Genomic DNA, 16078 nt, shown 5'->3' with positions numbered 1-16078 from the left:
TTTTATTTGATATGTTAGCATTTGATTTCATTGGTGAAGTAGGTTTCGTGGCATTGAAGTGGGAAACAATGCATCATAAACTGAAAAAAAAGACCCCATTTTCTAAAGAAAAAAAAGGACGTCTACCGCTTCAGTTCAAAACCAACTGAAGCAAAAGATTCCCACATACTGCCTCGGTTCTAAACTGAGGAAAAAAGCCTACCCCTTTTTGTCTCTCCTGTATATCCTCAGTTCATGAACCGCTGCGTAAAGGAAAAAATAATCGTTGTCGTTTTCCTTTACTGCACTAGTGGAGTTGTATCTTCGTTGCTTCCTTTCGATGCTTGTTGGCCACCTCTGACACCCAACATTCCTACATTATTCCTTCTGAAACGTGTCCAATTTCGTTTTTGATCTTTGATTTGTGATCATTTAGAGGTTTGCGGTGGTGGCTAGGGTTCCTTTCTATATGTGATTTAAGGATAGAAAACATTGTTTTTTTAAGTGTTGTTCTGTTTGCTTTCGTTTATCGGTGTTTGGTTCATTGGTTTCTTTGTTTGTTTTTTCCCCTTAAATGTTAGTGTTTGCTTAAGTCAACAATTTGTGAACAGTAAATGGAACTCGTGACATAACCTTTGAAAAATATTAAAACTCTAAGAAAAAAACTATTAAAACAACCACTATAATTAAGTGGGGTGTAATGAAGACATGAAAAAATTGGAACTCAGAAACTGCATCATCATAGTCACTCTATGAAGCAAAAATGCCCCACAATAGATATCATAATTAAGTGGGTAGCATAGTTCATATAAGTGGGTAATTGTGTTGTAATTTTTGTATAACTTTTTCTTAACATGATCCTTTGAAGGTTCTCGTATCAATCAATTCAATGACGTGCTAATTTACCATTAAGATCTTCAATGGTACCAATTATAAGCAGAAATTGCATCAACACGCTCACTCTTTGAAGGAAAAAAAGTCTCATAACAAACATTATAATTAAGTAGATATCATAGTTCAAATAAAAGGGTAATTGCATTGTAATTTTTATACAACGTTTCCTTAACATGATCTTTGAAGGTTCTCGCATTAACCAATTCAATGAAGTGTTAATATACTACTAAGGTTCTTAGTGATATTAATTACGCGAAGAAACTACATCAACATACTCACTTTTCGAAGGAAAAAAAGGATCATCTTTAACTTTTTGAGATACATAACAAACTACATTAGTTTTCATGTCATACCACTAAAAAGATTTCAAGTACTAATACATCTTCATCACACCTAGACGAAGACTTAATATGTGTGACCTCCTCTAAGATCATCTTATGAAAAAAAAAGTCGATATTTCATTTAAATCTTAATTTTTCATCGGATCAACTAAGAAATCCTTAGCTAATCAACACCTTTTAAGTACAAATAAAAAATATGATCTCCCAATTATTTGTCTCTTATCAAACCCAAAAAATCATTAGTCATAACTATTGGAAAAAAATCTGTTAAAATTAACAATTTTTTAATGATTGATAGGTGATTAACTCCAATATTGGAATTCTTGAAAAAGTATATTTAAAATATTAATCAACCAGTTAGTCGAATACTTAATAATTCCTTTAGACTCAAATATTTAAAGTTTAAGGATAAATTCTTTTAATCAATTACAAAATTAAAGTTAACAAAAATTAATTAACTTAAATATATAAATAAATTTTGACTATTTTTTTATCTATACCATGATATCATTTCAAATATAAATTTTATTTCTACTTTTAATATAAATTTCCAATGAGAGATAATTAAGGAAATTAGAAGTTTACTTTTCAGCATAAAAAATTCTCAAGTATTTTACTGACTGGTTGATTAATTAATATCTCAAATATCCTTTTCCTCTCCATATTCCCACTACTGATTCAATTTTTTTATTACAAAAAAAATATAGTTAATTTTTCATATTAATAGAAAGGATTAGCCCGACCCAAACTTCTTGAATTCTATATTTTTCTGTCCATATTTTATTTTGTCTGATTTTTATTTAAGTTGGAAAAGGAAAAAAAAACATTTGATCCTGTTTAAAGGTCTGTTTTTACCAGTCACGCTATCAAAAAAGCCTAATTCGGCCTAGAATTATACAGGCCTCCAATTTTCGAAAACTCGGTCTAATTAATTAGTGGACCAATTTAGCTTCTACAAGGTGTTACTCCCTCCACCACCACAACTTGCTTCCTCCATCATTCCATTCCCCTTTTACCTTTTTTTTTTATTTTTCCATTCCTAGTTTATCCTTATTAAAATTTTAGGGTTAATATTATTTAAAATCTCATGTGGACATTCATTCTTTTTATCATTCTTTCCTCTTTCTTTTTATTATTTTTCTCAGGTTGTCTCTTACGTTCTACTACCCTTGGGTTGTCTCTCATGTTCCACTTCTTCTTCTCTTTTATAGAATTGTGACGTGAGAGTGTGGTGTGTTTAGTAAGATTGAAAGTGGGGAAAGCAATTCATCTTGGTGGTTCTTCAAGGTGCTGGTTCAGAGGCGTGAAGGTGCGTAATAAAACCCTAAAATATAAACAGTATAATCTTTAAACGGATGTGAGCATCCGTCAACGGATGTGAGCATCCGTCAACGGATGTCAACATCCGTTTAAGGGAAAACGGATGTCTACATCCGTTTAAGGGAAAACGGATGTCAACATCCGTTTAAGGAAAAACGGATGTCAACATCCGTTTAAGGAAAAACGGATGTCAACATTCGTCGACGGATATCGACATCCATTTCAGATCCAAACGGATACCCGACATCCGTTTTTGGCCTGGTTATCTTCTTCCTTTCTCCCAACACACGCACACAGAAAAAAAACGCAGAGCACAGCCCAACACAGAACATATCACAGAGATATATGCATTGGATTTAAAAAAAAATAATTAAAAATATCATCACTAACCTTGTGAGGAAAAATGGAATATGAGAAACGAATGTGATGGAGTTTGGGTGAGAATCTGAGAGTGTTGGGAGGTGGGTGAGAAGGGGTAGAAAGATAGATTTTAGAGTTAAAGTAAATAATTAGAATTAAAAAATAAAAAGGTTATTTGTGTAATTATAAAAGGTTAGTTTTGTAATTCAAAAAATATGTAATAAAATTGGGGAGGTGGAGGGAGAAAATGTGGTGGTGGAGGGAGTAAGACCCCTTCTACAATTGGACAGAGTTTTAGAACCAAACCCAATATAGTCCAAACTTCCTAAAGCATATCAATAGCAAACGGATCACTATGTAACCTAAAAATATTGCATATTGACCAAAATCGAACCTCGTGGTAAAAAAAATAAATCTTAACGTAATACAGCATAATTAACAAATGGGGTCGAAAAAAAATATACACAGTTGGAAATTAATTTAACATTTTATTATTTTCTATTTCAATATGATTCATTCACAAATTTTCTTTTTATAGTAGATGAAAGATGATTTAAAGATAAATATATAGTTTGGATTTCTTTAACTCTAATGTTATAAGAGAGGAGGAGACGTACGTTAATAATCTTGTGTTTTATAATTTTGAATCGTATTCTAAGTATAATGTAATTTTGGATTGTATTTATCTAATTGAAGTTTAAGTTTTAAAATAAATATATTTGGTTAACTTTTAGGTTTATTTAAATTTTATTAAAATCTTATTTAGAATTATCATTTAGTATTTAGACTTGGTATGCATGTTAATGCGATATTTAGAAGTACAATTTACAATTATTACCATTTATTATTCAATATATATATATATATATATATATATATATATATATATATATATTATTCATTAATTAATATAATGAGTTTTTTATAATTATTTTGGTAATTTAACATTTGGTTCCCATTTTTACATTAGAAAAAATATTAAAGAAGATAACTTTAAATAATGAATCGACTATTTTAATTCATTAAAACGTGATAGATTAGATCGGTCAAATAATCTATTTTAACAAATTTATATACAGAAAATTTATTATACACTTGTGAAAATACATGTTAAGCATGTGTATTCAATTTTTTATGTTAAACAGATTATAATTTTTAAAATAGATATAAATAATATTGATAATTTAATTATATAATTTTATTTATCTAATTTTAAAAATGATTAAATTTAAGAAAAAAGATTAAATAGTTAAATTTAAAAAAGTCACTTGAAGGGTAAAATTAGAAAAAAGATATGGACAAACAAAGGTTAATTATCTTTATATAATAATATAGATTATGAAATTAAATATAAATATTATTTATAACTTTATTGTAAATAGTTTTTATTTATTTTATAGGTAATTTTATAATTAAAAAATTGGTTAATTTAAAAAAACAGTGAAATTGAAAAAAACAATTAAAATTTATAAAAATCGTAAAATTAATAAAATAATTATTTTAATTAAAAAAATTTTAAAGGATGAATTTGAAAAAAAAAAATTGAACACTAAAAAGGACATGACCTTTATAGGTATAGGTATAGATATTCACATTAATAAAGAAGTTCTCCATCAATAAAGAAGATTTATATATATATATATATATATATATATATATATATATTCTAAAAGTTAAGCAATGTGAAAATCAATTATAATTATAATTATAGACATTAATTGTTATTATTAAATTTTAAATTAATATTGTTTAAATTATTACGCAAGTTATATTTAAATTTTAAAAAATAAATATTACGTAAATATTGTACACAATCATTTATAGAGAAAGGCACAAAATACTAATGATGTAAATTTTAATTAAACTTTGCAACAAGATAGGAATTCCCAATTAAACCATCAAACAAAGGTTACCCTGATAAATGCAATTCAATATGCAAAAAGTAAGTCAATGGAAGTAATAGAAGAAGGTGGACTTTCTTTTTCAGTGCCGTGAACATTGTTCTATTCTTCATCAGTGGTGGGATATGGCTACACGTTTTACTTCAAAACCTAACCAATTTAATTCAAAACTTTAGCAGATGAAGCTCATACCAATGGAAAGAATAAATTCTAGTGTATTTGCATACAAATTAAACATTAAAACTAACTTTAGTTTAAAAACAATATTACTTTAATCTAAAAAATATTGATGAAGATCAGTAGCCCATCCTTCCTCAATAGCCATCGGCTACGTTCGACTCTATCCTAGTCTCTTGGTCTAATATGATCTATATAAACCCTAGTTTTTCGCAGCACTTGTACTCTAAGCAAATAAATTCCACGTCCAAGCAGATAAACATCACAACAACAACTTTACAATTGTTACTGAGTTCTGATGGCTGCTCTCAAACTTGCAAGCGTGGTTGCGGTCATGTGCATGGTGCTAGTGACTGCACCCTTCACACAATCTATCACGTGCCGCCAAGTAGCCCGTGCCATATCCCCATGCCTCGGTTACCTTCGGGGTCGTGGCGGAGTGCCACCGGCGCAGTGCTGCGGAGGAGTGAGGAGCCTCAACACCGCTGCGAGGACCACCGCCGACCGCCGGACAGCGTGCAGTTGCCTGAAATCCTTTGCTGATTCCATTTCTGGGCTTAATTTCAATACCGCAGCTTCACTCCCAGGAAGATGTAGAGTGAGTATCCCCTACCAGATTAGCCGTTCCACCAACTGCAACGGGTATGTTCACATACACAAATATATATATATATATATATATATATATATATATATATATATATATATATATATATATATATATATATATATATATATATTATAAATAATTAAAGAAAACATATTAAGAGTTATATTTATTTAAAAAATGAAATGAGCATATCCCTTCATTTTTAATTTTATAACTTTTGTTTAATATATTTCTATTTTATATTACTGGAATCGTTCTTATGCAATTTTTATTATTTCACTTTGATTTATTATAAAATGGAATCCATTTAATTTATTGGTCAATCCATCTGTGAACGTTTAAGGATGGATATCAAATCCATGAATGTACAAACTAATACCTTTTAAAAATTAAAATTAAATTTTTTAATATTATATCTAAAGCTTTAAGAATAAAATATAAAGATTGTATTTAAGAGTTTTTCATAGTTTTTACAGATATTATTGTATTTAAAAGCTTTTCATAGTTTTTGCTGATATTATCTAATGATGTGCATTAATTCAGGCGATACTTTTATATTTAACAGATGATTTGTTAAAAACCTTTTCGAAAACTGAGTTTGAATAATTTTCATTCTTAGGTTAGTGTAGGTTCAATAACATGCAATATAAACATAATGAGTGAAGAAATTATTTGAAACGATTTTATATGGATTAATGTGATACAAATTACAATAGATATTCTTTCGACTAGTAGCCACCTTTTTGTTAATATGTATGAATATTATTTTGGAATATAATTACTCTTATCTAATCCATCAAGTATTACTCCATACTTAGTCATTTTTTACTTAAAAATCGAGTACTTTTTTAAGACCACTACTTTTAGATAAGACAAATTATCTTAAGTGTGATGAATATAGTTTTTGCTCACTAATGAATCTTTTGACATTTACTATGTTTAAGCTCTCTCTTTTAGTTTTCTAAATGAACACAACAATAATCTTAGAAAGTTATTAAGGAAAAAAATATTTTGATAGGGTTTTTTATAACACTTACAAACTATGACTTAAGATCTTTTTTCTTCTTTAAAAGGATGTTGAAAAAAAGAGTTATTTTAAATTTTTTTTTAATAGTCATTGAACATCTTAAAAGTTACTTGAACGTTGCGTTTAAGTAGCTTAGACATAGAATATGGATTATAAATGTTTTTCTCTTTTTAAACTACATCACGGTAACTAAATCCTTGAATAGAGCACAAATGTGTATGAAGAATATAAACTTTTCTGAAACTGACAAAACGTGTTAGAGAGTTTATAAAGAAAATAACTTTCACTCATATATATATATATATATATATATATATATATATATATATATATATATATAAAATTATGCAAAATGTGTTAGGCTTCAATTGTCCCATTGTAGATGAAAAAAGAAAAAAATGATTTTAAATAGACAAAAAACCTCCAATTCAGTTCAAAACCAACTGAAACAAAAGATCTTTACATATGCATCGGTTCAGAACCTAGGTAGAAAGGCTACTCCTTTTTGCTTGTATATACTTTGGTTAATGAATCGTTGCGTGTAGATAAAAATAACCAGTATTAATGTTTGACTAGTTATATAAGCTGAGTAGGCCTAACATTTAAGTTACAAATAGTAAAATTTAAATAAAGACACAATTTATAATTAATGTAAAATATTTTAGGATTAATTTATAATTTAAAAATATTATAAAGACTTGTGTTATTATAAAAAAATATTTAAGAATTAATTAAAGTTTTTACAAAGGAGATCAAATTTACTCCAACTTGACTCTAATATTCTTTTGTATATAGGACTTTTTCAGCCTATTTTTATTTAGCGAGTTAACAAAAGGGTAATTTAAAAATGCAGTATGGTCCATGATATCTAGGTCAAATTGATACTTATAAGTGTTAGAGTGTAAGCCGAGTCAGTTACTTAGTTAGCCAAGGCAGTTGTTGTTTAACTGTCTTGATAGTTATATTTTTCCTATTATAAATACTGAACTTCTGTACCTATTTTAGTGTTGATTTTGTAAGTGAGATCAGTGAATAATACAATGTTTTCAGTGCGTTTAGAGTTTTGCTCTTTTCTTTCTCTGGTCACTTAATTGACCGTGCGGTGCAACGGTACTTGATCGTTCGGTGCTGTTCGTGCCCTACTGGTTCGTTCTCTAGCGTCAGTGCGACAATGCTCTATTGGTGTGTGTTCTTAGCGTTCGGTGCAGAAGCATTAGCGTTCGGTCAGACGCACTATGCATCAAAAACTGTTCGGTTAGGTGCACTAGGTCCAAACCCTCGTTCTCTTCCTTTTCTAACAGTGGTATCAGAGCCAGGTTTGAGACTTGGGAGCTTTAGAAATCATTAAGGCTTGGCGGAGGCTTGGCGGAAAGGTGATTGAAGCGTGAAGAAGATCAAGATTGTGTTTCTTGGTGAAAGATCAACTGTGTAAAGAATGGCTAGATGTGATATGTCGTATGCTAATCTACCAATTCTTAGGGAAATAAATTGGAGTAGATGGAGTACACAAATGCAGGTCCTATTCAAATACCAAAATGTGCTTGAAGTGATTGAAGGCGATAATCAAGAATTGCCTACGGGTGCAACTGATGATCAAGAGGCCGAGAAGAGAAAGAAAGACAATAAGGCGTTGTTCATTATTCACTAATGTGTAGACGATGCTCACTTTGAGAAGATCCAGCATGCGAAGACTGCAAGGGAAGCTCGGAGTATCTTGATCAGGTGTCATACTGAAGGTGAAAAGATCAAGAAGGTCAAGTTGTAGACGCTAAGGAGGCAATATGAATTGATGAAGATGATTGAAGGTGATAAAGTCAGAGAGTACTTTGACAAAGTGATTGCCATCACCAATCAAATGAAGGGATATGGAGAAGTCATCTTGGACTTAATGATCATTGAGAAGATCATGAGGTCTTTGCCTCAGAAATTCGACTACATAGTTGTGGCTATAGAAGAATCAAGAGAGCTGGATAAGATAAAGATAGAAGAATTGCAAAGTTCCCTAGAAGCACACGAGATGAGACTGTTTGACAGAAACCCCGTTCGGAATGATGATCAAGCGTTGAAGGCACATCATTCCATAAATGAAGGACAAAAGAAATTCAAGAAATGGAAGGGGATATCTTCAAAAGGGAAGTGGAGAAATGATAAGAGCAATGAAGATCAAGATGAGTCTTCAATAGAGGAGGAAGACAAACCAGATAAGAACTTCCACAAGAAGGACAAGAGGAATGTTGAATGTTTCAATTGTCATAAGTATGGGCACTACTCTTATGAGTGCTATACTAAAAAGGAAGAACAAAAGAAGGGTCAAGGAAATGTGGTCTACATAGCTCAAGAAGAGTCTGATTTAGAACCCCTTACATTGATGGCAACTACATCTACAGTAAGCTCACACTCTCAAGATAAATTGTGGTATTTGGATTCGGGATGTTTGAATCATATGACGTGCCACAGAGAATGGTTGGTGAATTTTGATGAAACCAAGAAGAGTAGGGTGAAATTTGCTGAAGACAACACCTTAAAGGTAAAGGGAATTGGTGATGTTGTTATCAGAAGGAAGAATGGCTCGAGTTCCACTATAACTAATGTGTTATTTGTGCCTGCAATGAGGTGCAATCTTCTGAGTATTGGCCAATTAATTCAAAAGGGTTTTACAGTAGTAATGGGAGACTTCAATAAGGTTGAGTTGTTTGATAAAACCAAAAACCTAATCTTGAGAAGCAAGATCTCGAAGAATAGAACATTTCATATCAGCCTAGTGAAGTCTAAGATGTGTAGAGAATCTTGCAATACAGTAGAGCCAAAATTAAATTCTGAAAGTAGTAAGGATGTGCAATCTAGAAGTAGAGGAAGGAGACACAAGCTGCCACAGAGGTTTCGTGAATGTGAGGTGAATACTATTACACAGACTAGTGATGAGGAGGATCTGGTACACATAGATATGTTTGCAGGTGCAGAACCGATAGGTCAAATAGAAGCCTTGAAGAAATCCGTATGGAGGGATGCAATGAGAGAAGAAGTTGATTCCATTGGGAAGAATGAAATCTGGAAGTTAGTTGACCTTCCAGCTGGGAAGAAGAAAAGCGTTGAAGGGAATGCTGCCAAAGAGGGATGGGGAGTCACAGGTGAACCGAGACATGACGAACACCAAAACACCCGACCACAACATTCATTCAACCGAGTGGGGTGTCGCTATGGAGCGTCAAACTGGAAACCGCGCACTCAGTTTGTGCCCTCACACCGTTCGGTCACGTCACTCAGTCGCTCTTTCGCACCGTTCGATCTTGGTCGCACAGCTCGCTTAAATTGGCATCGCCTTCGCCACGTGATTGGCAGGGACAGTTGCTCAACGAAGTGGCAAGTGCAGTTCTATGTGTCACCGAACACACCGTTCGGTCTCAACGCTGCGTGAGGTAGGCTGGCGAGGATGAGTGCTACCTCCCTAGGTGCTCGACTTAGAGGGGAGTGTTAGAGTGTAAACCGAGTCAGTTAGTTAGTTAGCCAAGGCAACTGTTGTTTAACTGTCTTGGCAGTTATATTTTTCCTATTATAAATACTGAACTTCTATACCTATTTTAGTGTTGATTTTTTAAGTGAGATGAGTGAATAATACAACGTTTTCAATGCGTTTAGAGTTTTGCTCTTTTCTTTCTCTGGTCACTTAATTGACCGTGCAGTGCAACGGTACTTGACCGTTTGGTGCTGTTCGTGCCCTGCTGGTTCGTTCTTTGACGTCAGTGCGGCAGTGCTCTATTGGTGTGTGTTCTTAGCGTTTGGTGCAGAAGCATTAGCATTAGCGTTCGGTCAGGCGCACTATGCATCATAAACCGTTCAGTTAGGCGCACTAGGTTCAAACCCTCGTTCTCTTCCTTTTCTAACAATAAGAACATGTTAGAAGCAGGTTTCTCATCAATTGGTTCAACGATTTTCTGGTTTGATGGCTGCTAATTCAGTCGGTGGCTGGTTGGTTTGGTGGTGGCTTGCAAATGGGGAAATCAAAATGCAGTGAAAGGATAAAGTGAGAGGTTTACAAAGAATAAACAAAAGACGTGGACCATGGTGGCTTATGTCCACCCTACACCCACGTCGAAGACTTGTCAAAACCTGCAAGCGTCACAGTGAATTATGTTTTTATAAAAGTTTCAATTCATCCCTTTGTTTAATGAAATTGACTCACAGTGAATATAAAACATTCAATACATTTAGAGTAATGAATCTTTCATTTATTTTCTATTTTTATTTTCTATTATTACCGTCAATGGAGTTAGATAGTTTTATCAGTTTAAATTCTTTAGTTATTTTACTTGATTGTTTAATAGGTTACACAATATTGCAGGATCAGGTGATGGCTAATTGATCCGGAGAAGAAAAAAAGTGGAAGGTGTATGTATGTACTATATCTGATTGTGTTGAAGAACTAAATAAATCAAAGGGTGATGAACACTTATGTGAGTGTTCTTTGTATCATTATGTATTAACTTCAAACTCTGTTCTAGTTATGTTACTGTGTTCACTGAAATTTGCCCATGTTGTTTTTGGTGCAATAATAATGGCAACTATGTGTTTTTTTTTAAATTCATTAATTTTTGCAATTTCGTTGTTTTCACTACATGATTCTGGGTTCGTTGGCAACATTTTAAAATCATAGGGCTTATAAAATTTTAAATAGACCCTCATAATTACATCCACCAAAGTTGGCTTAGACCATGGTACTAGATCTATATCTATATCTATATATATATATATATATATATATATATATATATATATATATTATTTCTCAATATCCGATGCATAATGTATTATTTGAATGAAAATGATGATATAGAAAATAAATAATTACATATTTGGATGAAAGAGGAAAAGACATAGTTATATTATAGAGTACTGACTTGGAAGATGAACTAGTAATTTATTTCAACTATTTTTTTACTGCAATATAAGTAACAAAATATTAGTAAAATATTATAAAAGGTAAAACAAAATAACGTTAAATTTAACTCAAAAGACGGATCTCTCACGCACGAGCGCACGCACACTAAAACTCATTTTTAAATAATGAAAATCATTTTAAAAGAACGAATGTGTATTCTAACATAATGTATACAGTATAAATGTAATATAAGATACATATAAATAGTTTAAATATATAAGTTATATATAATATCACAATATGTTTAGTAATTTATTTTGGGCCTAGTTGGAACATTTTTTATTTGACATTGTGGGCCTTTTTAACACCCTTCTATTTATATAGTGTTTTAGGTCCACTTTAAGAAAACCCTTTTGAAAACTTTTGTCACTATACTCTATCACTCTTGTAATGACTAGGAATTTCTTACATTTTCTTCTCTTTGCTCTTGTCGTCTTCTTCTACTCTATAAGGTAAAAGATAATTTAAGTTTGCTACTATGGTGATTTTAAAATTAAAGGTCTAAAGTTATATTTATATTTTTCCTCTTAAGTTATATTTCTACTTTTTTCCTATCTCTTTTTGTTGATTGATAAAACCGCTTCATCTGTAGTTGCTATAAGACAGAAGTTTTCTACCATAATAATTTTTTTCTTAAATATTTATGTTATAATTTAAAATCTTTTTCATTAAATTTTAGAAAGCTATTGAGAAGAATGTGCTTCATTTAGAATTTGAGAAAAATAATAGTGGGAAAGTATTTAGAGAGTTAAGAATAAACATCTTATACAAGATAATAAACATTCAATATATAGCCTAAACTCAAGAGCTAAATTAGTATAAATCTTTGTTTTAGTTGTCCTCTTTTATGTTTACATCATAATTTTCTACAATAATATCTATATATACATGTTTTATTTTCTCCTTTTCTTTTACCGCACATGTTCATAAATAAAAAAAATAAATGTAGAATAATAAAGATAATGTATGAACAGAAAAAAGAGTTACTTGTCATTAAATTGTTGTAATACTTTTTTAATAAATACTATTTCTCTATTTAAAATAATTATAGTTTACATAAGAATGAAATAGTAAAAAACTGAAACACTTTTTGTTCATTTTCAAACATGAAACAAGAGCCAAACTCAATTATGCATGAAAAGAAAATTTGGGTAAAATGCAATAAAAACTTGAGAAAATCAAAATGTCTCACATCGGAATTATATATATCGGTAAGTATATAATGACAATAACTTTAAATTATATGAATTTTTTAAAATTCTTTTAATGACCAATAGATAAAAGTATAAAATACTATTATTGAGGTCATAGAAAGAAATTTAAAATAAAAATGTAAAATACTATAAAGATATATGACATAATTAATTTGACTTCACAAAGTGTCTCCTTGGAATTGTTCCGATAACCTTCATTATATGCCTTATATATAATCTCAAAGATTTTTGTTTTTGTTTTTTGATATATGATTTTAATTCTAATTCAATTATATACTACTGAGTTTAAAGATAAAATCTGCATTTGTAAATTAATCTCATCTTTAAAAGATGTGAAATTTTCAACAAATTCAAAAATAAAGACAATAATATATATATATATATATATATATATATATATATATATATATATATATATATATATATATATATATATATATATATATATATATATAATATATATATTGTCACAAACTTCTCTTGCCGCATTTCTCTCATTGTGTTTTCCTTACGTATATTTCGAACAGCTGTTTACTATTATTAGGTAAAACACCGTATATTTGAATTACAAGAATTTAAACATATAATATTTTAATTCCTTACTCTAATGCATTGTCATAGTATATAAAATAACATTACACACGGGTATCTCATGAATAAATTATGAATAATTTCAAACACTACAACCCCATTAAAAAAAGGCAACCACGTAATATTTAAGGACATTACATTTTGAGATATCGTGTCAACTTTTTATAGGTTGGAAAATTTAAATAATGATTGAAAAGAACCTTCATATTCAACCTTTAATTTTAAATTCGTATGGTTTGTTAGTTTCCGGTTAACTATATATACCCCAGACAGACTAAAATGCAACAAGCATAATAAAACTATTGAAGATTACAACTTAAATAGACTTTAATAAACATAAATTGACAATGAGTGTGTTTCTTGGAAACCCAAAAAAGAATATTATTTTTTTCTTCCTTTCTTCCAAACTTCTTAGAATTCTAATTAAAACACCCATTAACCTGGACGATCCCTGTCCATTTGTTCTTTCCTACAAACGAAGAAGCCACATCACATGTAAGGGTCATTGAGAGGTACTTTACATTTTGGCAGAATATAGTATCAAACTTCAACTCTCTCACTAGGATACGTAACTTTTTAATATTTAATACAAAGATTTATAGAACCAGCCTGCTACTTTCTTAGAACAATTTCCTTTGATTAATCCATGTTTTGGATTGCTTGCATCACTGCTTGCTTCACCACTTGTGCATCGATGCTTTCCTTCTCTTCACTCTGCAAAACCGAAACGTTTTTCAGTGTTACAACCCATCAAAATCAACACTGTAACTCCATGACAAAACATGGATAATGTACCTCTCTATGTATATATGCTTAATGGAACGCCCTCTAATAATTTGTTTTTCGATTTTTTTTAATCTTTTTCCATCACATCACTTATCTTATCTAATGCTGCTGTTTCTTCTTCTTATCCCTGTCTTAAAATTGTATAATTTTTCATATAAAATTTATCTATAATAGTATCGTTATTCTTGCTTTATTGGCTGATACAAGGCCCATGCAACTACACAACACGGTTAAACGAATCTACACATGGGAGCCACACTCATTATTATGTCAGTACTTTGGACTTTGAAGCTAGAATTTTAGGTATGTCGCTCAAACCAAAATTTTACAACTCAATGCGTGATTTTTTCCCCCTTTTCGAACTATTTTATAAGTTTCACAGGTGAAGTGAATATTGCAGTTCTCCCATTAGCCATTCCATGAACTATAAACTTGGTTCTTTCTAACAAAATTCAAAGAAGAATTAACACTATCAATTTCGTAAATCATCATTTATATGATTTAAACTATTCTTATTAAGATAGAAAAAAAAGGAATTAAATCATCATTTATATGGTTGTGTTAATTTTCTTACTTCTCCTCCAACAGCTTCAAGCTGGAAAGTGTCTTCACAAGAAACCCTAGCATCAAGCACATCGAGTCCCAGTTCTTCAAACGCGTCCAGAATTGCCCCAAGCATGCCGGGGCAATTCCTTTCAGAAAACACATTAATGAGGAAACCCCTTTCTAGGGTTTCTACGGTGACCTGTGAAATGTTTGCAGATATATACAAAAAGTTCATGTAATTATTGTATGAAAAAAAAAACAGAATATAACTGATGCATTTAAAGGATGTAATATCCTTTTAATCTTCAATAAGATTTCTCTGATATATATATATATATATATATATATTTGTATGTATGTATATATAAACAGTAAGTACCATGGGTAATTCGCCTTGGGAGATTGATGATTCAGCGGTTCCAAGCTCAGAGTTCAATCCATCGACTTTTTGCTTCAGCTCCTCTATGTATCTTGTGGCATCCACAATAATTGAGGCTTTGTTAACCTGCAAGATTAAGCAAAAACAAGTAGAAACTGATGAGGTTCTTGATTCAAGCTTTGAAGGTAGCAAGCCAAAGTTAACATGCATCATATATATATATATTATAATCATTGTGAAGAGCGAATGAATTACAGCACTGGAGTTTGTGACCGATCGAAGTTGTTGCAACTTGCGTTGCATATTTCTACGCCTCCTAGAATCCATGATTCTTCCAACTTTCTTCTGATTGATTTTGGGTTTTGGTTTCTTGATGCCTTTCCTTTCCCATCTGAGGCTTAGGGGCTGTTTTTTTTTTATATATATATAGGAAGGTTGGTGTAAATAATATTTGTAATCTCTTGTTTGTTTCCCTCACGACTACCTACATATCCCCCACAACAAATTATGCTTTTGAAAACTGAATTACGAAATTGGCCTTACCGTATATAGGATTTTTGAGAAGAAATTAATATATACGAAATGCTACCGAAATAATAATTTATGTACAAATGCAAATTGGTAGAATATTTGAAGATTCATCACCTATATATATATATATATATATATATATATATATATATATATATATATATATATATATATATATCATGTTTAGAAACATGCACGATAACACAATGTAGTTTTTCTTTTTTCTGTTTTCTTTTCCACAGATGTTGTTGTTATTGATCTTCCTTTATGATACATCCTATTCAAGATTCTAGTCCCAAGGACTTAGACAAGTATATAAAGCCAAAGTATTAGGGTGTCACTAATCACAAACAACTAAATGCAAATGTCAGTGCCTCATTCGTAAACTTTCTTATAAGTCACTTTTTTCTCTTCCTTTTTAAGGACTGCTTTGTATAGTTGTTTAAACTACCAATGTCTCACATAAACATGGAGAGAAAAGGAAAA

At 30.8% G+C, this 16078-nt stretch overlaps 2 protein-coding genes across 2 annotated transcripts; one reads left to right on the top strand and one right to left on the bottom strand.

The window, feature by feature from the left end:
* The first annotated feature begins 5059 nt into the window (after positions 1–5059).
* On the top strand, positions 5060–11187 carry LOC148190926 (non-specific lipid-transfer protein 1-like). The gene is made up of 2 exons (XM_088101428.1): positions 5060–5614; positions 10949–11187. The coding sequence occupies exons 1-2, from the start codon at positions 5271–5273 to the stop codon at positions 10956–10958; spliced, it is 354 nt and encodes a 117-aa protein (XP_087957554.1). The 5' UTR covers positions 5060–5270; the 3' UTR covers positions 10959–11187.
* A 2506-nt stretch (positions 11188–13693) lies between these two features.
* Positions 13694–15444, bottom strand: LOC124840240 (transcription factor SCREAM2-like). The gene is made up of 4 exons (XM_047316287.2): positions 15317–15444; positions 15062–15187; positions 14711–14881; positions 13694–14064 (listed from the first exon to the last, which is right to left on the bottom strand). Exons 1-4 carry the CDS (start codon positions 15386–15388, stop codon positions 13990–13992), a joined length of 444 nt encoding a protein of 147 aa, XP_047172243.1. The 5' UTR covers positions 15389–15444; the 3' UTR covers positions 13694–13989.
* Positions 15445–16078: the final 634 nt, after the last annotated feature.

The sequence above is a fragment of the Vigna umbellata genome, chromosome 11, assembly GCF_029865625.1.
Source record: "Vigna umbellata cultivar VRB3 chromosome 11, Vumbellata_1.0, whole genome shotgun sequence".
In the NCBI taxonomy this organism is placed as follows: Eukaryota; Viridiplantae; Streptophyta; class Magnoliopsida; order Fabales; family Fabaceae; genus Vigna; species Vigna umbellata.
Note: the sequence above shows the minus strand (reverse complement) of the source record. Positions and strands in the feature narration are given on the sequence as shown.